General features: G+C 39.1%; 1 protein-coding gene across 3 annotated transcripts in view; it reads right to left on the reverse strand.

Moving 5' to 3' along the window:
• The window catches only part of BMT2 (base methyltransferase of 25S rRNA 2 homolog), a 61,334-nt gene that overhangs the window by 24,295 nt on the left and 12,867 nt on the right, over nt 1–24,172 (reverse strand). Inside the window, exons 1-3 of one of the 3 annotated variants that reach the window (XM_039509702.1) lie at nt 18,363–18,442; nt 16,193–16,334; nt 9,129–9,302 (exon numbers count right to left, since the gene is read on the reverse strand). In XM_039509702.1, the coding sequence (XP_039365636.1) occupies nt 9,129–9,302; nt 16,193–16,334; nt 18,363–18,396 (350 nt within the window). In that variant the 5' untranslated portion in view covers nt 18,397–18,442. Of the gene's footprint in view, nt 1–9,128; nt 9,303–16,192; nt 16,335–18,362; nt 18,443–24,172 lie in introns of those variants that run through there. The other 2 variants (XM_039509692.1, XM_039509710.1) reach the window with 2 other exon arrangements.

Here is a 24,172-nt window from a genome sequence, read left to right on the forward strand (position 1 = left end):
AAAGTGATATTCGTCAACACCACTTTTTACAACAGACTCAGCGCCCTATTGCCACCTTTACTTCTGTGCCGCTGCTGCCACCTGGGACTGACAGCCGGAGCCCTGCTGCCTCCAAGTGAGGGATTAGGGGGTGGAGGGAAGGAGATTCTGAGCAGTGGGATTCAAGCTGTCAGCCCCGGGGTGGTGGGGCTCTGGCTGTCCCCTTTATTCCCGCCCAGGGCCGACGAGAGGAGGCGGGAAGCTGGTACAAATTACCAGGGCCTGGTGGTCCAAAAGGGAGCCCGAGGCCCGGATTCGTTGGCCCTGTTTAACCGGTCCGCCCTTGCTGGGGGGCCCAAAAAATGTTTTTCACCAGGGCCCAAACCCACTCTCGGCAGCCCTGTTCCCGCCTCCTGGGCATGCAGGGCCCTTCTGCACGAGCCCCAGTCACTTGGGGCTGACAGCCAGAGCTCTTTAAATATAATAAATAAATAAATAAATAATGCTTCATGCCTGTATGTGATGTTATCTGCACCAGATCCAGATTGAAATTTAAGCTGTTTTTAAGGCAGAATTTTAACAAGATCTGTGTTTTTACTAGTGTTGAAATAAGCTCCCTTGGGCACTAGTTCATAAGTTTTCTTCTAAAACTATTAGAAAATACGAAATATGAGGTACAGCCTGACTGTACTAGCTGCATTTTAACTAAATTATGGAAAGTAAACTACTGTTCATTTTTAGACTATGAATACATGCCTTAAAAATGCTTGTAAAAGATCTGAGAAATGAGACAGCAAATCAGTTTTATTAGTTGCATCCCAGTGGACTAAAATCACGATGAATTCTCAGTCATTTAAAAGTATTTTCTATCTGGAATGTCAATAAGAATCACTATAGCATCCATCAGCCTTTTTCCCTGCAAGTATCTACAATACAAGAAGTGTTCAATTCTGTAACAGCAGCAACTTTAGCCACATCACACAGCATGTCAGTTACTAATCCTACAGAACTATGGATTTCCCAAGAGCCCTTAGAGTAGACCTTTATTTTATTTTTTTGGCTGCAACTGTTGCCAGTATGATTAGTAGTGCAGGACTACAAGAACAACATTTTAAAACAGAATTAATACTACACATAGATGTCCCAATTTTATAGGGACAGTCCTGATTTTTGGGTCTTTTTCATATATAGGCTCCTATTACCCCCCACCCTCTGTCCTGATTTTTCACACTTGCTGTCTGGTCACCCTAGTTAAGGTCCTATGAGACTTTCCATTGGCTTCAATGGCTAGATGATAAAAATTCACTCCAAAATGAAAGTGACAAATTCTCAGTTGGTAAGAAGTTTCCACAAAAATAAAGTGCTCTCCCACAAAATACTGATAGTTAGACATGCAGAAACAAAAACACCTCTGATACTAAGATACTTTGTTGTTCTCCTGTATAACAAAACTGATTAAATTTAAAAACAAATACTAATAGATGATTAAAAACAGATTTTGTATTTAAATACATTTTCTAAAAATAAACTATTTAAAATTAAATCTGAAGTTATATTAAGGCCTCAAGTTACTAGAATCTATTAAAATCATTTAAATTAAAGTATGCTGCATCAATGAGCCCTCCTCAAATTTTAATGAGTTAAAGGGTGCTGCTTTTTTAAAATTATATACAGAATCAGAGGGAAAACATTTTTATCTTCTGAGGTCAACTCAAGCTTTATAAATATGTCACAATGTCAGGTACTGCATTAAGTATCTAAGTTATTTACATTCTTTACAATGGAGCAAATGCTGGTATTTATATTTGTCCAAATATAATTACTTTCAGATTCTGTTGTGCAGAAAAGCTCTCCCTTTGGTTTTAGTTTAGGCAGCAGGTAAACAGAGGACATTTTCTTCAGTTGGATTAATTCATTCAAAGTTGAGAAACTGACTGGGAGCTGAAAAAGCTGTAAAGCTTACTTCCTTTTCCAATAAAAACCAGGTGGAAGAGGATGAGATCTACTAATTCTAAAAGTTAGAAGGAAACTGGGTGAGATTTTTAAAGATATTTAGGCACCTGAAGATGCAGATAGCTACCTAATCTGCTTAGGTGGGGTTTTTTTTGGGGGGGGGGGGAAGGAGAGGGAGAGGGAGTCAAACTACAAACCTACCTTCATCTTTAGGTACATAAAGACCCTTGAAAATCTGTCCCATGATGACCAGAAACAGTCAATAAACTACTGTTAATATTTCCTTTGTTTAATAAATCAGTTTTAAATGCAAAATATATTTTGATTAAATTTACTTTTTTTCTTATGTATCCAGCACATTTTAAAAGGTACTTGTGTTTAACTAACAAGAAGCCATTTAAAAAAAAATCTGCTTTTGTACATTTAATTTAATTCTAATTTCCATCCAAATGCAGCTTGACACAAATCCAGGAGTAAAAAACCTGGAAAAAATGTAAAAAAACAAAAAAAACCCACATTTATTCAGGATCTTTATTTTCATGTTAAACTATATCATTACTTAAATGAATGCATGTAGATATAGTGTATACTCCTGGTTAGCACAAAAGACTAAGGTAAAGGCTATATCTGGTTGTAAATCAACAAGAATTAACCTATCTTTAGGAAGGTAAAAGTACAAATGCAAACCAATAATTTAAATCAAGGTTTCCAACTTGCTGATTCAAGTAATGATTACAATTCCGAACTCAAAGCACTGATTTAAATGAGTCCACCCTGTTAAAAATTAAACTGTCCTTCAATCTTAAAACAATTTTTTTTAATGTCAGTGTATCTGAAAATTTTGTAATACTCAAGAAACCATCTGGAACAATCATTTATCCCAATTAAATGTATTTACCTTACAGCCTACGTTTATAAGCCATTACTAAATAATGTATAAAACCAGGTGCTGAGTCTACACAAGATTCCTTCCTCCCCCACACCTCCCACTCAAACCTAGCGGCAAACCCATCTGACTTATTTTATATAGCTCATGCATTCATGCACCTTTAACATTCTATGACAGAATCAAAGGTGAAAGTATTCAAATTGTATTTTCACATTTTTAAGCTTCATCTTTAGGGGCAGAGATACCACTGAATAATTTATTCCCCTTTTCTTAAGAACACCTGGAGAACCCCCCCCCTTGGCTATTACAGTATAATAACTGGCTAGTACAGGGGTCGACAACCTTTCAGAAGTGGTGTGCCGAGTCTTCATTTATTCACTCTAATTTAAGGTTTCACGTGCCAGTAATACATTTTAATGTTTTTAGAAGGTCTCTTTCTCTAAGTTTATAATATATAACTAAACTATTGTTGTATGTAAAGCAAATAAGGTTTTTAAAATGTTTAAGATGCTTCATTTAAAATTAAATTAAAATGCAGAGCCCCCCGGACCAGTGGCCAGGACCCTGGCAGAGAGTGCCACTGAAAAAAATCAGCTTGTGTGCCGCCTTCGGCACGCGTCCCATAAGTTGCCTACCCCATGGCTAGTAGTTAGTATCAATGCATCATCTTTCAAAGCCTTACACAGATTAAACCTTGTATTCTTAACAGAACCCAAATCACTGTAAATTGTGATAGCTGTTTGTGATGTGGACATCTACCATCATAGAAACTGGGCAAATAGCCAGAAATCCATATTAAGGCAAGAACAGTTAGTTGTTGCTGCCTTGGACCAGATCTGGGCTGCTGATTTAGACCACTTCTCTGACAGGATTTAGATAACAGACCACTGTTATCTCATAATACTAATAACTTACACAGTGAACTACACATTTTTCAAAATAAGGAAACACTTTTCTGTGAACAGCCCAAGAAGATACATCAGTGTATCTCCAATATTGTGCACAAGATACAATACATTCTTCCAAGTGTGAGAGTTTCTCCTCCTAAACTGAAAGAGGAAGCAAACAAAGTTCCTTGCACTGGTCAAGTTGCAATGTGTAGAACGCTCCAGGAAACCTCAAACCTGCAATAAGCTTTATGCAGACAAACTGCTGGGCCCATGCAGAGCTAACGGAAGGCCCAGGGCCTTAATAGGTAGATTGTTCAGGGCAGTGTGAACTCCCCAATTCCTCTTCTAAAATGTATTTAAATAAAATGCAGAATGAGTTCAAGAGCAGACCATTTTAGGCTACTTATCCCTTTTGAGTTCATCTAACAGTTCACAAAAGTATGATAAAAATTGCATTTTATGTATTATAATAGCATGGCAGTGCCACTACTACAGTTAACGTAGTGTTCACAACTTCTATTTAAAGGTCATACAGTCACAGAATATTAGGGTTGGAAGAGACCTCAGGAGGACCTCAAAGCAGGACCAACCCCAATTGAATCATCCCAGCCAGGGCTTTGTCAAGCTGTGCCTTAAAAACTCCTCCATCATCCCTAAGTAACCCATTCCAGCACTTCACCACCTTCAACCCTTTAAGTACTCTAAAACAGACATGCTTGGCTGGATTCCTTTGAAATTTGGTGTGCCTCAAGAGGATGCAAGGTAGGGTAGATAACCCAAATTTGGAGTACTTTGAGTTAGGGGTTGCAGAGATACGCCTCCTGCCCCCAGCCATTTTCCAAAAATTTCCAGGTGGGGTTTTTTGTACAGAGCTTGAGATGAAACTATTGATGTGATGTGGGTCAAAATGGTCTCAATCTGTTGAGTTTTACCCAAGACAGTGCATGGCACCCATTAAATCTTTGGGGCACCCAAACGAAACAGCATTTATAAAAATGTACACTTTTTACAGCGCACATATGCCAATACACACACGGACACACACAAAAGGCTAGAGGATTTCCATTCCTGCCATTTGATATGGTTAAATCTCAACTCTTAAATGCTCTAAAATCTGATGAGTTAATTGGATTGCTTCAATATTTAATGTTACATATAGGGGCACAGGATAGCATTAGTGATCCAGATTTGGGGACATATGACCAAGGAGTTCCCAAGTTACTGAGTACCCTCTCCCCAAAAAAAACCCATGCAAAAAAAGTTTCCTTCTGCTGCCTTGTACTGTTAGACTGAGAGGTTCTAATGTTTGGGTAAATCAGAGACCTCATTAAGATTGATGTGAACTCACCCTTCAGTTAATATAACTAATGCTGCGAGTCTACCACGGAGGTCACTGATTCTATGACTTTCAGTGACCTCTGTAGCAGCTGGTGATGGCCCAGGGGCTGCCCAAACCAGGCAGCCTCTAGGCCAGCAGCAGCAGTTTGGGTGTGTGGGAAGGGGTTCAGGGCTAGGATCAGGGGCCTGGGGAGTGTGGGGGCTCCCCAGCTCCCACTGGAATGGCCCTCCTGCAGCTCCCAGGCAGTGGAAGGGTGGGGAGGGGTCTCTGTGCCTTGTGTTGCCAGTGCGCCCCAACCTGAAGCTCCCATTGGTTGCAGTTCCTGGCCAATGGGAGCTGCAGCAGCCGGCTGTTGTTGCAGTTGCAGCGGAGGCTGAGCCTCTGCCATGGAAGGACATGGAGCCGGGTAGGAACCCGCTGCCAGCCTCGCCAACATTCCTCCCCTCCCCTCCCCTCCACCACCCCAAGCATCAGCAGGGGTCCCAGGCCACACACCGCAGCCTGACCCTCCCCTCTCCCCAGCACCCGCGGCCTCCCCCACCCAAGTTTTGGTCATGGCAGGTATTTTTAGTAAAAGTCATGGACGGGTCACAGGTCTGTGAATTTTTGTTTACAACTCATGACCTGTCCATAAGAACAGCTGAAGAGTTCCTTCAGAACTCTTGGGTGAATACCATCTGGTCTTGGTGACTTATTACTGTTTAATTTATAAATTTTTCCAAAGCCTCCTCTAATGACACCTCAATCTGGGACAGTTCCTCAGATGTGTCACCTAAAAAGAATGGCTCAGATTTGGGAATCTCCCTCACATCCTCAACCGTGAAGACCGATGCAAAGAATTCATTGAGTTTCTCCTCAATGGCCTTATCCATGAGTGCTCCTTTAACATCTTGATCATCCAGTGGCCCCACTGGTTGTTTAGCAGGCTTCCTGCTTCTGATGTACTTAATTTTTTTGCTATTACTTTCTGAGTCTTTCGCTAGCTGTTCTTCAAATTCTTTTTTGGCCTTCCTAATTATATTTTTACACTTCATTTGCCAGTTTATATGCTCCTTTTTATTTTCCTCACTAGGATTTAACTTCCACTTTTTAAAGGATGCCTTTTTGCCTCTCACTGCTTCCTTTACTTTCTTGTTTAGCTCTGGTGGCTCTTTTTTGGTTCTCTTACTATGTTTTTTTAATTTGGGGTATACATTTAAGTTGAGCCTCTATTATGGTGTCTTTAAAAAGGTATTTTACTTTTGGTGCTGTAACTTAATTTCTGTTTAACTAACCTCCTCATTTTTGCATAGTCCTCTTTTTTTAAATTAAATGCTACAGTGTTGGGCCGCTGTGGTGTTTTCTCCACCACAGGGATGTTAAATTTAATTATATTATGGTCACTATTACCAAGCGGTCCAGTTATAGTCACCTCTTGGATCAGATCCTGTGCTCCATTTAGGACTAAATCAAGAATTGCCTCTCCTCTTGTGGGTTCCAGGTATAATTACTCCAAGAAGCAGTCATTTAAGGTGTCAAGAAATTTTTTTTTAATCTCGGTATCCCATTCTGAGGTGATACATACCAGTCAACATGGAGCTAGTTGAAATCCCCCACTACTATTGGGGGTTTTTTTGTTTTTTTTTTTTAATTTTTATAGCATCTCTAATCTCCCTGAGCATTTCACAGTCACTATCACCATCCTGGTCAGGTGGTTAGTAATATATTCCTACTGCTATATTCTTATTATTCGAGCATGGAATTACTATCCATAGAGATTCTATGGTACAGTTTGGTTCATTTAAGATTTTTGACTTAATTTGATTCTACGCTTTCTTTCACATATAGTGCCAGTCCCCCACCAGCACGCCCTGTTCTGTCTTTTTGACATATTTTATACCCTGGTATTACTGTGTCCCATTGATTATCCTCATCGCCCCAAGTTTCTGTGATGCCTATTATATCAATATCCTCATTTAATATGAGGCACTAGTTCACCCATCTTATTATTTAGACTTGTAGCATTAGTATACAAGCACTTTAAAACTTGTCACTTTTTAGCTGTCTCCATTAAATGGTGTAATTGAATGAGGATTTTTTTCATTTTACTGTTTCTCATCAGTTCCTACCTATATTTTATCATCTTCCATACTCTCCTCCTTACCAGGACAGACAATCTCCATTAGTAGATCCTCCTCTAATGGATGTCTCTGTCCGAACCACATGCTCCTCCGCACCTGTTGGCTTTCCCTCAGCCCAGTCCATGACTTTTACTAAAAATACCAGTGACTAAAACGTAGCCTTAAACATAACTAAGGATAAGTTAATCACAAGCCACCGCAAAAGGAGTATTGCATGGGCATTTTTTCCTTGTTATCCTTTAATGTTAGATGGAATCCTCTGGGTGAGAGTGAATGGGATGTAAAAGGAGGTGAAGAGCTTGTACGTTTCAGCAACTGTGGGGGTGGCAGAGTAAAGGTGTATTAACAGGGCATACTGGGGCACACCTCTTCCATACCAAAACCTATGCAGGAAAACTGGAGACGAACCCACCTCCTCCTGTTTCCCAGCTCTGTTTCTGGAGCTGATAGTCAACAGTTAACTTGTTCACCCCACCGCCAAAAAATCACCTGCCAATATTACTGTTAAGTGTCTAATCATTGGCCCTGTTCACTGAATTTAATAGATAAATAGAAATTAATCATGGTTCATTTTACTTGATTTTTCTTTTTTTAAGTTAGGTGAACATCTATTCAGTTTATATGCTATAATTTATTAACCCCTTGACTAACTGAGCTTCTATTGCTGAGCAAGTGTAACTCCAACAGAGTCAACAAAATTTTGGAGAATAATTTTTAGTTTGATTTTTGGGGGAGGAGGAAAGAAGCGCAGAGAAATCAGGTTCTGAAGGGAACTCAGGTTGCAACCTCAATTACGTAGTGGATACTGTGCATCTCTGTAATACAAAATAGTATTAGAGAGCAAATTGTCCGTTTTCTGTTTTGATTCTAATCACTTTGTACAGGGACACTTATGGCATTTACAAGTTATTCTAACGGAGTTAAAGGCACAAAGATACTAACCGATGTGGACATAAGATATTCATTAACAACATGACCAACCTGCCCTTCATTTCCCTAATGAATAATACATACAACTTGTTCACAGGAGATATGGTACAGAAGTAAGATCTAGAAACGCTCCTGAAACTGTTAACAAAATACCGTGACAGCTAAGCAGTCATAAGAGTTGATCCATGAATTTAAGAGCATAAATTAAATTTTAATATGCTTTTAAAAATAAAATTAGTAAATTTAATGAGTATATATTTATGTAGTCTCATTACTGTATTTGTTGTACAGTATGAATCTCTTCCCATTATAATAAGGTGGCAGAAATTTTAAACTATAGTAAAAGGTACAAAAGTTAAAGTTGAAAACAAGTCAGAATCTTGAGGGAAAATACCTTAGAAGAGTACTGCATCTGTTAATTATGTACTTTAAAAAAAAATCTATCAGAAAACCAAGAAGTTCAAAAAAGTTAGGCTTCAAGAAGTCATTTGGAAGTACGCAGGTAATGTCAAAGGACTTTGCCCATGTTCTTTTATGTGTTTTTTTTGGGGGGGGAAGTGTTAAAAAGAGTGTAATCATATGCACCCAATCCATATTTAGGCAAAGTGGATTGAGTTTCAAAAGTGCTGAATACAGCAGTTTCCCACTGATGCACTTTCCTCCTAAATGTTCCCTTTGTCCAAAACACAAATTGTATTATAAATTGCACACCAAGAACACTAACAAGACAGAATTGTTCCACAAGTGGTTGTTGGGAGTTTTTTTTTTAAATGAAAAGACAATTGTCAATTTCAGAATAAGTTCTAGGCCACTATTTTTGTAACATTGGCTTCCAAAAAATGTGATATGCTTCACGAAAATTTGTTAATATATACTTTTTTTTTAAACTCTTTGCTTTTTTAAAAACTATAAAAAGTTTCATTGGAAATACATTAGGGCAATGCAATTTCACAGAAGTCAGTGTTATAAGATTGGGAAAAAGTTCTCTTTTGCAAACTTTTTTACTATAGCAAAAAGTTACAACTTACTCCTCTGATATAGTTTCATGATTTGTAAAGCTGAAGTTGGGTAAGGGTTCTTCAATTTTAGGAGTCTGGAGAACATTTAAGGCTGAAGTGGTCTTAGATGCAACAACTGCTCTTTTCTCATCTTTTTCAAGTGCTTTTCTCTTTCCGCCATTTTGAAAATATTCTCGGCACACACTAAAAAAGAAAATATCCAAAGTAATATTTCAGTAGACCAATGGTAATGAGGTTTAGCAATACTTATAACTACAGGTACTTTGAGTCTACATGTTATCTAAAACTTGCAGTTAAATTAATTATTATTAAAAACTGATTATATCAAGCCTTGAGATGATCAAGACTTTTTTGTAAAAGTAAGTATTACTGGGGTTTACCTATATTAATTTGAGCTCAGCAGCAGCATGACAAACTGAGAATGAAGGAAAACACAGTTTTAAATGGAATTTAATAAAGGATACAATACATATTCAAAGACGAAAACCCACAATGTTATCTGTAGAATGCCTTGTTTCCACTAGTTTTCAGAAGGCAATTATCCTCACTTCTTTGGACATTTATTGTCCATACAGATCACAAATGAAATGAGAAGTGACTCAATTGCTTCCAGATGTTTTGATCCAGAGGCAGTTGTCAAAAGCTGGACTAAGTTAAAATGAGGTATATGGATTTTTTCCCCCTTTTGGATAAGTTCCGTATTACCTATACATAAATAGATCCTAACTTTCAAGGAGAGGGAACATAGACCTAGTGAAAATACCCTTATCAGAGCTACAGTTAGAAGTATATTCAACCTTCTCCCCCACTTACATACTAGCTCTGTAGTCTCCAGAAATGGGGAGGGTTAGCAAATACTTGTAAGACACTTCTTGGAAAGGAGGACTATAACCCAGTCATAAGGACTGGTGTAGGTAAACTAGACAGAAAGCAGAGAAGACTTAAATTATAAGCATCAAGCCCAGCCTTGAAAGCCACTCCAGTCTCACTCTAGAACCATGGAGGGCAAGAATGCAACTGTTTATAAGCATATATTAGTAATATCAACCAGAGCACAGAAGGGGTTTACCTTTGGATTACAGAGCTTTTTCCCTTATTATATAGTTTTGCTATTGTTGACTGCGTCATGGGTCATTGTAAGCTCCCATTTTAAGACTAGAAAGACTGGAACTGTCTCAGCATATATGAGAATATAAGGCCTTGTTTGTACTAGGAATCTTGTTTTAAAACATTGTAAATGTTTAGCTGCCTTTTTATTTTGTTTGTATCATGTGAATCTGTTTTTCCATAGATCAGAGGCTTTGAATCTCTTCTTTCTGAGAGAGATATTGGTTTTGATATAGGGATCTAATTTCAGGTTCTTAGATAGTTATAATGTTTAAAACAGATTCTGAACTAAGACAGATGTCAGATGTTTTGGAAGAACATCTCTGGATGCAGTTTCTCCCAGTGAGGATTCCAAGGTCTGCACTAGAACAGAGAGATCTTGAGACAATTCTATCAGTTACTACAAGTTCAATGTTCTGATTCTGTTCAAGCATTAGAAAAGCAATTTATGATTTTGTTACGATAGAAGAATTTTTAGATAGTTCTGCTGATCACCACCTTACAAGTGAGAGAAAATCCAGACTGGCTTTTGGAAAGACGAACAAGACAACATGGAATTCCATCTGCATCTAATTTAGGGCCCACTTCACTCCTTCCTTCTTGAAAGAACCTAACTAAATTTTAGAACCACATAATTATGCTAGCAAAAGCCCTAGTGTGGATGCAGTTATACCAGTAAAAAAGAGTGCTTTTGCCATAACTTTTTGCTTGCAGAACCAGAATAGCTATAGCAGCTGAAGCACTCTTTTGCCAGTAGATACTATTACACAAGGAGAATTTTGCTATAACCATCAAAACCTCTATGTGGAGACATGACCTTTGATTTGGAGTTATTTTTTAAAATGTGTCTTTCTGCTTCCCTTTATATTACAAAGCTATAGTCTTAAATACAAAAGGGAAGTGGGAAGACAACAAAAATTAGAATTTGAGGAAAGTACAGGCAGGGTATATGATTAATTTATTGTTCAAGCTTATTGCAATAGCACTCTAAGGTCATGGGGTCCAGAAATAATTCTGGAATTCAGCAGACAAACCTTGTATCAATCCTACAACTAAAGGGTTCCAAGGTATTCCCTGAAACAATCACATATACAGGGCGAGGCAGTCTCCTTATTTTAAGGCTGCAAATGGTCAGTTTCGATCACCATATATTGAATTTTTACAAACCATGAAGAAATATTTCAATTAAGCAATAAAAACATTATATAATCAAAAATGAAAGTTCACTAAATCTGCTTGCCGCTTCCAAGGCAAAGCAGTTCCTTTTCCTGGTCAGCAGGGTTCCACAAATAATCTCTCTTTTAGCCTTCAAGGTTTAGTCCCCCCTCTATCCCTGGGTCACAGAAACTTAGCACTCAGATTCCTTCCTTTGTTCATGCCATTGCTTGGTTTGCCCCACACCTAATATTGTCTCTATTCAGGAGACTTACTATAGAAAAAATTTCCTGGTATTTTCTATTCCCTTTCACAGTGAGAAAGGCAGCCCCTCTTATGTGATGGCAGTCCAAAAGTGGTGCCCTTGTTAACCCTCTGGTCAACTGATTTGGCCACAGATCAGAGCTGGGGCCTAAACCCCAAAGGGCAGCACACCCTGACATAGCACTGTTATATATTGTTTGACATTTGGGATTATGTAGACAAAGAGAAAAGGGAGTAGCTCAAAAGCTTGTCTCTCTCATCAACAGAAGTTGGTCCAGTAAAAGATACTACCTCATCCACCCTGTCTCCCTGACAAAAGGAAAGTCATTTCCGCAAGAGAAACTTTATATACGGAACACGGTATAAGTAGTAACACAGGGATAGATTTTTATACTCTACATCTTTAATTAAATCCAGGTGCAAAACTTGATATGCTTACAAAGCCACTGGGAAGTCATTAGAACATGTGACTCTTACATAGCAAAGATATGTATTAAAAAAATTAGTGCAGCTATAAAAAGCAGCAAGCAACCAACTTTTAAAAGTCCTCTGCAAATAAAACATTATGAAATAATTCATAGAGTATTACTGTCATGAGGTTATAAGGGAGGAGGTGTTGCCTTATATATTAAACACGTATACACTTGGACTGAGGTTGAGATAAAAATAAGAGAGACTTGTTGAAAGTCTCTGTGTAAGGATAAAAGGGGTAAAGGGTGAGGTCATGACAGGGGTCTACTATTGACCACCAAACCAGGAAGAAGTGGATGAGGCTTTTTTTTTTAAAAAAACTAACAAAATCATCTAAATCACAGGAGTTGGTGGTGATGGGGGACTTAAACTACCCAGACATCTGTTGGGAAAACAGCAAGGCACAGATTATCCAACAAGTTCTTAGAATGTATTGGATACAATATTTTATTTCAGAAGGTGGAGAAAGCTACTGTGACGGGAGGCTGTTCTAGATTTGATTTTGGCAAATAGGGAGGAACTGGTTGAGAATTTGAAAGACAATGGATTTCAAGAAGGCAGACCAGCAAACTCGGAGTCGGTAGGTAAAATCCCATGGGAAGCAAGTCTAAGGGGAAAAACAATGGAAGACTGTTGGCAGTTTTTCAAAGAGACATTATTAAGGGCACAAGAGCAAACTATCCTACTGCATAGGAAAGATAGGAAGTATGGCAAGAGACCACCCTGGCTAAGCCAGGAGATCTTCAGTGATTTAAAATTCAAAAGAGTCCTACAAAAAGTGGAAACTCGGTCAAATTACAAAAGAAGAACAAATAAACACAAGTATGTAGGGACAAAATTAAAAAAGCCAAGGCACAAAACAAGATTAAACTAGCTAGAGACATAAAAGGAAACAAGAAAACATTCTACAAATACATTAGAAGCAAGAGGAAGACCAAGGATAGGGTAGGTCCATTACTCAATAAGGGGGGGGGTTGAGAATAACAGAAAATGTGGAAATGGCAGAGGTGCTTAATGACTTCATTTCAGTTTTCACCAAGAAGGTTGGTGGCGATTGGACGTCTAACATAGTGAATGCCAGTGAAAATGAGGTAGGATCAGAGTCTAAAATAGGGAAAGAACAAGTCAAAAATTAGACAAGTTAGATATCTTCAGATCACCAGGGCCTGATGAAAGACTACCGAAGGAGCTGACTGAGGAGATATCTGAGCCATTAGCAATTATCTTTGAAAAGTTATGGTTGACGGGAGACACTCCAGAAGACTGGAAAAGGGCAAATCTAGTGCCCATCTATAAAAAGGGAAATAAGGACAACCTGTGGAATTCCAGACCAGTCAGTTTAACTTCTGTACCCAGAAAGATACTGGAGCAATCAATTTGCAAACACCTAGAAGATAATAAGGTGATAAACAACAGTCAGCATGGATTTGTCAAGAACAAATTACGTCAAACCAACCTGATAGCTTTCTTTGACAGGGTAACAAGCCTTGTAGATAGGGGGAAGCAGTAGATGGGGTATATCTTGACTTTAGTAAGGCTTTTTATACTGTCTCGCAAGACCTTCTCATAAACAAAGTAGGGAAATACAACCTAGATGGAGCTACTATAAGGTGGGTGCATAACTGGCTGGAAAACCATTCCCAGAGAGTAGTTATCAGAGGTTCACGCTCATGATGGAAGGGCATAATGAGTGGAGCCCACGGGCCAGTTCTGTTCAATATCTTCATCAATGATTTAGATAATGGCATAGAGAGTACACCTAGAAAGTTTGTGAACGATACCAAGTTGGGAGGGGTTGCAAGTGCTTTGGAGGATAGGATTAAAATTCAAAATGATCTGGACAAACTGGAGAAATGGTGTGAAGTAAATAGAATGAAATACAATAAGGACAAATGCAAAGTACTTCACTTTGGAAGAAACAATCAGTTGCACACATACAAAATGGGAAATGACTGCCTGGGAAGGAGTACTGCGGAAAGGGATCTGGGGATCAGAGTGGATCATAGAATATTAGGGTTGGAAGAGACCTCAGGAGGTCATCTAGTCCAATCCCCTGTTCAAAGCAGGACCAACACCAATTAAATCATCCCAGCCAGGGCTTTTTCTAGACGGGCCTTGAAAACCCCTAAGGTAACCCATTCCAGTGCTTCACCACACACATAGTGAAATAGTGTTTCCTAATATCCAACCTAGACCTCCCCCACTGCAACTTGAGACCATTGCTCCTTGTTGTCATCTGCCACCACTGTCACTGCCACAGCCTAGCTCCATCCTCTTTGGACCTCCCTTCAGGTAGTTGAAGGCTGCTATCAAATACTCCCTCATTCTTCTCTTCTGCAGACAAAAATAACCCCAGTTCCCCATAGCCTCTCCTCATAAGTCATGTGCACCAGCCCCCTAATCATTTTCATTGCCCTCTGCTGGACTCTCTTCAATTTGTCCACATCCCTTCTGCAGTGGGGGGACCAAAACTGGACATAATACTCCATCCAGGTGTGGCCTCACCAGTTCCGAATAGAGGGGAATAATCACTTCCCTCGATCTGCTGGCAATGATCCTACTAATACAGCCCAATATGCCCTTGGCCTTCTTGGCAACAAGGGCACACTACTGACTCATATCCAGCTTCTCGTCTACTGTAACCCCCAGGTCCTTTTCTGCAGAACTGCCGCTTAGCCAATCGGTTCCCAGCCTGTAGCGGTGCATGGGATTCTTCCTTCCTAAGTGCAGGACTCTGCACTTGTCCTAGTTGAACCTCATCAGATTTCTTTTAGCCCAATCCTCCAATTTGTCTAGGCCACTCTGGACCCTATCCCTACCCTCCAGGGGATCTACTCACCTTAGTGTCATCTGCAAACTTGCTGAGGGTGCAATTCATCCCATCATCCAGATTAATATGTTGAACAAAACCGGCCCCAGGACCAACCCCTGGAGCACTCCACTTGATACCGGCTGCCAACAAGACTTCGAGCCATTGATCACTACCCGTTGAGCCCAAAAATCTAGCCAGCTTTCTATCCACCTTATAGTCCATTCATCCAATCCATACTACTTTAACTTGCTGGCAAGAATACTGTGGGAGACCGTATCAAAACAACAAGCTAAATATGAGTCAGTGTAATGCTGTTGCCAAAAAAAAAAAAAACATAATTCTGGGACATATTAGCAGGAGTATTGTAAGCAAGACACGAGAAATAATTCTTCCGCTCTACTCTGCGCTGATTAGGCCTCAACTGGAGTATTGTGTCCAGTTCTGGGTGCCACATTTCAGGAAAGATGTGGACAAATTGGAGAAAGTCCAGAGAAGAGCAACAAAAATGATTAAAGGTCTAGAAAACATGACCTATGAGGGAAGATTGAAAAAACTGGGTTTGTTTCGTCTCGAGAAGAGAAGACTGAGAAGGGACATAACAGTTTTCAAGTACACAGAAGGTTGTTACAAGGAAGAGGGAGAAAATTTGTTGTTCTTAACCTCTGAGGATAGGACAAGAAGCAATAGGCTTAAATTGCAGCAAGGGTGGTTTAGGTTGGACATGAAGAAAAACTTCCGAACTGTCAGAGCGGATAAGCACTGGAATAAATTGCCTAGGGAGGTTGTGGAATCTCCATCATTGAGGATTTTTAAGAGCAGGTTGGACAAACACTTGTGAGAGATTGTCTAGATAAACTTAGTCCTGCGCTGAGTGCAGGGGACTGGACTAGATGACCTCTCGAGGTCCCTTCCAGTTTTATGATTACCTCAATTTGAGGAGTCTAGATTTAGAACCAAGTACTAATCATGTTCTTTATAACAAGTTTCGCTGCTAACCATTTCAACACACAGTTTCACTAAAGCTAGTTGGGAATGCTTTAATCTGGATTTAAAATCAAAATTCAGAACATCACATGCTAAAATTCTAAGAATAGTGAGATAGAACAATGGGAAATCTGATGCTTAGTTAAAAATAATCACACAATAAAACATGAGTGTTGGAGATAAGAACAGAAGGCAAGAATATGCTCTGCACTGAAGACTCAGATTGCCAGTTTGAGACAGAGTTTAGAATCCTATTTTGTTAAAACATACAAAGATTTACCTGCTACACCATTCAATTCGACCTTCCCCTTCACAAGATTTTGTCCAGTGATTATCTGCAAGGTTTTTCATTGCCACAGCATATTCACAAAGAGTTTCCTCATCCTCACAGTGTTCACGCCAGATCTTGTCAAAGTCACCCACTAAACAAAAACAAAAACAGAGTGTGAGCATAATATACATGTTTAATGTTTGACACCAGAAAGCAGCATCTAGTCTAAATGTCTTCTTCACAATCTTTAAAGTGTGAGCCAAGCATAAATTGATGCAGTGATATCTCCTTAAGTCTAAAGGCACCCTAAAAAGAGCAACAAAATTGCTCCCATTCATATCAAGTGTTAACATATTAAATCTACTTATAACAACTTACATGTCAACATGCTTAGCTATTTACTGCTAATCAAAGCCAACAAGGAAGAAGAGGGATGATTATGAAGAACTGCATAATCTACCTTAAATAGCTATTTATTTTGGTGTCATGAGCGGGCTTTTCCTCCCCCATTTGACCTCTGATTGCAGTAGGAGTAGGTATACAAAAGTTTGCTAACTTGCATAACCGAGAAATCTAAGGGAAGCAGCTTGGCTCCTTGTTTAGTCAGACTGCCTGTCCAAGTGTGGTTCAGGGATATTAAGCCTATTTCCTTTACTTGAAAAAGTTTCAGAAGGCACAAAATGCTGATATCAACAGAATAAGGCATATTTCCAATCAGGCATTTGCATTCTCTCATCTAAGAGAGCATTCATGCCGTAAGGCCAAGAAGCAAGCCACATACAGTTTAAATCCAACAGAGAGAGACTGGGGAAACAGGGCAAACAAAAAAAGCTCTAGCACAGATTTGTCTGTCTGCTTTATGACTAGTACACGGCAGAAGAGTCACTCTGCCCCTATTAGTAAATTGGCTGGCTGATCAGAACACTCAAAAGCATCAATACAGCACCTTTCATTCTCATTATTTCCCAAAAGCACTGAATTAAGAGGTGTGTGTGTTAAAATGTGTAGTTGGCAATAAAAGACATCAGCAGTTACACAGACATCAGCCTGGGAGCACGCCTGAGTAGGATGAGACACAGGAGCACTCTGTTCCCCGGCTGGGTTTCCTTGGAAAAGGTGTTTCATGCAGCACCAACATAGGACTGAACAGACATTGGGAGACAGAAAGAGAAACTGTGTAGGGCTATGGCTACACTAGAGAGCTTACAGCGGTACAGCAAGCTCTTTAGTGTAGCCGGTCTAAGCGGACAGGAGAGAGCTCCCTGTCAGCTTAATTACTCCAGCCCCTGCGAGCAGATGTAGCTCTCCCGCCGACACACACTGTCCACACCCGTGCTTAAGCCGGCATAAGTTAAGTAGCTCAGGGGGCTGACTAATTCAAACCTACGAGTGACATGACTTCTGTCAACTTATGCTGTAGTGTAGCCATAGCCTAGATTTCTTCACCCTCCGCTGTCTGGTAAGACACTAATACAACTCCTGTAATTTCTTTCTCCTGGTTAGTGGGTTAATGAAGCATGTTTGTGGCTATGCAAAACCAATTTAGGAAATACCAACCACTGATCAGTCTAAGCTTGGATATAAATAAACTTGGTAGTTAATAAATTCTAACACAACCTTAACTGTAGTCTTGCAACTGTTCCACCACAATACTCTGAATCTTGCTAAGTTGGCTCCTGTTAATAGGCCCCACATGATAACTACAAGACTCCTGGATGAAGCTTATCTAAAAGTTACTGGTGCTTTGATTAGTTGCTCTGGTTTATTATTTGTTTACAGAGCATTCAGAAGTGTGTTAGGCATCTTACACACAAACACAGGACAGGCAGTCCCTGCCCTGAAATGCTTACAGTCGAAGTAGAAAGAGGACAACAAGATGAGTCAAGATAAAAAAAATAAGGGAGCAGTACAAGGGAAAAAAAAAAGATTACAAATAAAATAAGTTAGCTTTGTGGTACTACACTCAATTTTACTCTCTACCATTATTAGGCCAATGCCTAGTAACTACTTAAGAATGTTGTTAGGAGACAGTGATAACTGCCATTCCACCCCACCCCCCCTTACTAGTTAGCCTTGTCATACTGCTTTTCCCATATTTTAAGGTTTTAACCCTAGGCATTCCCCCCCTCAACATCGTAATGATGCCTCTTCAAACTCTTTCCCAACTCTGAGCCCTCACCTACTACTGGTGATCCTTTCACTTTCTCCCTCATCTAAAAAACAACACTTGTCTAGAGTAGATGTAGAACGAGTTTCAAATGGATTAAATTAGGCAGCCTCAGAGGAAGTCTGAGCTGGGTTTGTGGTTTTCATTAAGTGGCTGGCCCAAAGGTCACAGGGCAGCTGGGTCTGTGAAGTTGTTGTTGCTGTCACCAATTCTTGGGACTGTCAAAGAAAGACTGGCATAACCACTTTCACCTGTCCCGGAGCCCTTCTGCTACTCCAGGGACTGGGCTTCCTTGCGTTAAAAGAAGAGACATAGGAGAAAACATTACCCAAATTTTAAGGAAATGAGAAATTATATTTCTGCCCATTTCAAGTACAGCAAAAACTAAAAACTAGCTTTTAAAGTCTGCCTTATTGCCATGTCTTATTTCCCTAACCTACCTCCCTGGTAGCATAAATTTAATGTGATTTAAGTGATAAATATTTAACACTGCACAGTTGAGCTCCTTAACACACAATTTCCCCTTTCTCCTCCATATTTTTTTTTCATATTTATCATGTTTACTCTAGTATTGTTGCACTGAGGAGGCACTTCATTTTGAGGTACTCCCATTGCTCTCAAAGGCTTCACATGCAGCAAGACAATTAGTCACCTGACAAGTAACGTATTCACAGAGCAAACTGAAAGGTTTCATGAACCTCCAACCATCCCCTGGAATTCCACTTTAATGACAAAAATCCTCAACTGACTTGAATATGTTTAAAAGCATACTTTTCACTTCAAACTGAATAAGATGTTGACGGAACAAGCACATTCACATGTCCTTTGAATTGAAAAAAAAGTGTTGAAAAGACTCACTATTTGTGGACAGACTCCAGAGAGGTGTTTGCCACATCTGGATTTCAAGTCAGAACTAATGGCGAATTAATATATTCTACCTTTGTACCTAATTGGGCTTGCCATTTAAGTTTCAGAGTTACAATGGAAATGCAGACTGTGGTACATTGCTTAGAGAACATAAGCTAATGAACCTTCAGAACTAGATGGGATAGAAACTTTTATGACTCAAAGCTTAGGTAATGGTAAATGCAGTGGAGTTTACAGGAAGGACTTTCGCATAGCAAATTTGAGCTGCATGGATCACTGGAAATAAAAAATACAATATGAAAATGTCTGAGTGTTTCAAAAGAATGTACTAAAGACTAATCATGATGTGTCAAAGCTTATGTTCTAGAATAACCTAGAATTAATCAGGAATTCTTATATAAAAATCAGAAGGGTGTCCTTGAATAATATTTTTTCATGTCCCTTATATTAAGCTCTGCACTTCAGATAATCATTGCCCCCAGTTCATCTTTACTGTAGGGTTTCCTTAATTTCATTCACAGGGTGTCAAGTACAGATGTGAGTGTTGTCTCCATCTCTCCTCTCCCATGCAACTTAAGTATCAGAGGGGTAGCCATGTTAGTCTGGATCTGTAAAAGCAGCAAACAATCCTGTGGCACCTTATAGACTAACAGACGTTTTGGAGCATGAGCTTTCATGGGTGAATACCCACTTCGTCGGATGCATGCAACTTAAAGCCTATTTGAGCAAGGATTCCATAGAACAGACTTTTTTTTTTAAATGCCCCATTCCTCCCATAAAAGAAATCAGTCGTGTAAGTGTCAGACTCCAGAGATTCTGATTTATAACAACTGCTCATAACATGAGTTTTTTACAAGCCTTACAGGTCCCTGCAGCAGCTTTACTTAAAAAAAACATTTATGTTTCTGTTTGGTTCCCTCTCTCCAGGGTTGTTAAAAATAACATATCACCAGTTCTGTATACCCTGGAAGATTAATTCTTTAAGAGTTACTTGGTTACCTGTCCTTGCAATTCTGTCACTGACTGCAGATACAACTGATGATCAAAGAGAGATTCCTTATAGCAGTCTATTATTGGATATGATGCAGAAGTCCAATCTCATGCATCTAGCTAAAATGCATTCCCCAGACTATGCTCTCCATCCACGTAAACCTTCTTCAGGCTTAACAAAAAAATAATCTAGTTTGTTGTCCTACACTGCTCCCCACCCCATTCTTCCCCTAAAGGAAGTCCTTCACACATACACCTTTAAGTTGCGCTAAATGGGGTTTATATAAAAGGTAACTTTATCATCAATTAAAATGGGTAATTTCTTAGAAGAGACTACTTTAAGTTTAATTAGAAAAAAAATCCTGACAGGACAAAATTAAAGAAGCTAAAGACAAAGCTTATTTTACTTATATTTAGAGGGGGCAGTGAGGCTACAGTCTAAAGAAAGTTGCATTCCCACTTCCCGTTTCTGAAATTGAAACAGAAATAAGTGATTTATTTGAACAACTTTAAATTTAGATGAAGTAACTTAATACCTGAGTTCTGACTATATACAGCACCATAAAGTATAAGGAACATGATCCCTGCAGCAAATGTGATAGGACACTTCTATAAAAGTCTATTTCATTTCATTAAGCATAATTCTTTTCCTCAGTTTCTTCTGCATTTTAGCTCTGGATGTGTCACTGTCCAGCCCCCTGTCTCCAACAGTCGGCAGCACCAGATGCTTCAAAAGAAGATGCAAGAACTATCGCAGAATGCAGCTATGGGATAATCTGTCCCTGACACAAACCTCATCCTTACGCCTATGAATTCCTGATACTATACACACCTCTACCTCGATATAACGCTGTCCTTGAGAGCCAAAAAAAAATCTTATCCTGACTATGGTTTCTAGTCTTTGTCATCCTTCTCCTGAACACAGCTGTCAGGTGGTGATAGAGTCTATAGGTGAACTCACAAGCACATACTGTTCTTCTCACTGCAGTGCTTCCAACTACATTTCACAAGAGGATCATACCTAATAGTAAACAAGAAAACTCACAGATCTGACCAAATATTACAGAGTCAATAGACAGCACTTCATTTCATATTCTGTGTTTCCTATACTATGTCTTCATAACATACCACATATACAGTGATATTTCTTACCCGCTATTGTAAAGTGCTTTGAGAACCTTAGATGAAAAGGTGTCATGTATGTGCAAATTATAATGCAAGTCCCCACTCACAGGGGACTCCATTGGGGTACATCAGCTGTTTGTATGGTGTGTGTGTGTGTGTGTAATCATTACAGTACCATCAATCATGCTTCCTTTGCCATTCACCATATTTAAAATGGAACCAAAGACGCAGTTCTGGTTTGGCCTATAATGACTAAAGAGTTACCTTTCTAGCTGGCAACTGAAACAGCAGAGTTCACTCAAAAAAATGCCACACTCTACAACTCTGTCTATTCACAATGGAATGACTCATTGCCTGACACAGATAGTGGATTTTTTTGGGGTGGGGAGTGGGGTGGAGGAAATAGAGAACAGAAAAAAAAAAAAGGTGTTGATTACCCAAATATACAATATCAGTTTCCACAAGTTAAAAATTATAAAAACTGCATTCTTAAATTATGACTATCAATGGCTATTAAGAAAAATGATTAATTTTTTGACCTCAGCTGTTTTTCACTTCACTAGTACATACTGAGTGCATTGGCATGTCACATTACATATGCAGCTTTTTTATTCACAATTTAAATATACATAACTGAAAAGTCATTTAAAAAAGGACTTGCACTATTTTATTAATGCACTTTTATTTGTAACATGTAAGAAATCTCATCAGCTATTCTACTCTCAGAAGGTTCAAGTGCTGTAAGCTGCAGAGTAAACTAAAAAGTTAAGCAGCTTGAAATAAAGATAGTAAATACTGATACTCAGACAATATCCTTTTGGATACAGCACTGTAACATTACCCTATCTATTAAACACAAAACAGTCCACATAAATGCAAAAACTCTGAAGTATACATGTTGGGTAAAATCTGTTTCTGGCCTGTTTTATGTAATGTCCATCTTGGATTTGTAAAAGGACAGCCAAGCCTTCATCTTGGATACCCTTCTCCTCAGATGATTTAGTGCCCTTTCAGCCTTTTTCAAATCAAGGTGGGGAAAGGTCAGGGCAGTTAGAGTCATGTGACAGCCATAATCTGCCTAGCAACTGCAGGTTATTTAGTGAGTGGCATGCCTGTCACTCAGGGCTGTCCATCTGAGTGGCAGCCAGTGTCCTTCACAGTTCAGCTAGCTGCCAGAAGCCCCAGAGGGACCAGGATTCATAGGACTTTGGATTCTTGGTCTCTATTAACATACTTGCACTCAACTGTTACACACCATTAGCGAGCGCATACTTGCACTGGACTATGAGGTCAAGCAGAGACTGCGTGGGCAACCACTGAAGACCTACCTGAGGGAGAAGATCTGCCCAAGAGGGAGGAGACCTGCCCAGAGGACCTGTCCAGGGGGGGAAGAATACCCAGTTCCTGTTTGGTGTCCAGTGCCCCTGATTTTCACCTCTGTCCCTGTCGGTATCCTGAGGTTTTGTCGTTGTGTCCCTGTCTTCAGGATATGGTATTGTAATACCCATTGTGGTTTTCCTCTGTTTTACATCCATTGGTTAAGGGGGTTTAAGGGCTCTGAGCTTCATGCTCTGGTAACTTAACAAGCGAGTGTGTCTTCCTTACGTTTATTGTCTGAAGGGGGTCCTTGTCTAGTTTACTGACTAGTGGCATAATAAATATTTGTGTGTTACATCTTATTCTGCCTCCATCTTAATAAATCACCCAATGATCGATGCAGGAAGGGGTGGGATCTGCAAACAACCATCTTCTGATCTGTGTAGACCATAGTTAAACTGTTTTGGGCTAACATACACACACAGAACATAACTTAAAAGAAATAGAAAGTAAGAAGTTGTCCAAGCAATTTTAGAGTGCCTTAAAGTTCTTAGTACAAAGCACCTCGCTATTTATTTTTTACTCTTGTAATTTAAGAGTGTTTTGGTAATTAAACTGATATTTATTTCACTAGAAATATATTACTTATTCACAACACCAAGAATTTACTTAACTTATGGTAAACCTTCTTTGTTACCTTTGTGCATAAAAGAAGATGTGAGCTGGGCAAAACTGAGGATGGCAACTCTGGTAAAGGTTTTGTTAGTAGAGCTCACTACATTTTTGTTATATTCATGTTGCCGCCAGGATAGTATTCTATCAACACTATGCCAGTGTTTATTTATGAAAGTATTTTTAACAGTTTGCTATGGCAATACAGAACTATAGACAGGGGCCTGTATTTAGGGTAGTACACATTTATTTCAATTTATATGTCATGTTACTAGCTTATACTTGTGTTTTAATTTTAGTAAAAGGGATGCAAACCATTGTATAACAATGGTAAAAGAAGACAGATTTGGATATAATCTGGAGTGGCATTGTCCTCAAGAATCTCATTTAAAAGAAAAATATCCATAAAATGTGTCACTGAGAAATATAAAGTGACAATTAAGCTGATTCAGAACATAATGTGTGAGTTTGACCCTGCTGCTCTTCATTATTTAGCAAAAAAATTCCTAGAACTGTGCATCTTTTTGCTGGTACCAGAGAGAAAAATCAAACATAGCATGTTGCCTACTGCTGCATTAAAAACAAAAACATATTTTCATGTTTCTACAAAGATGCTTATAGATGCACCCCTTTAATCTTCCATTTTAAAGGAAAGCAACATCTGCTGGTTGCAAGAATACGACACTGCTGGAAGATTCCAAATTTCTAATGCCTAGCTATGGCAACATCCCATTTATACCTTAAAGCTTCTGCTTAGATTTTAACTAGAATATGTGCCATCAACAGTCTAATTTATAATATGTCCCAGTGTTTCACACAAGGATTATAATTTAAGTGTTTGTAAAAATACC

Source organism: Mauremys reevesii, linkage group 1, assembly GCF_016161935.1.
Source record: "Mauremys reevesii isolate NIE-2019 linkage group 1, ASM1616193v1, whole genome shotgun sequence".
Taxonomy (NCBI): Eukaryota; Metazoa; Chordata; order Testudines; family Geoemydidae; genus Mauremys; species Mauremys reevesii.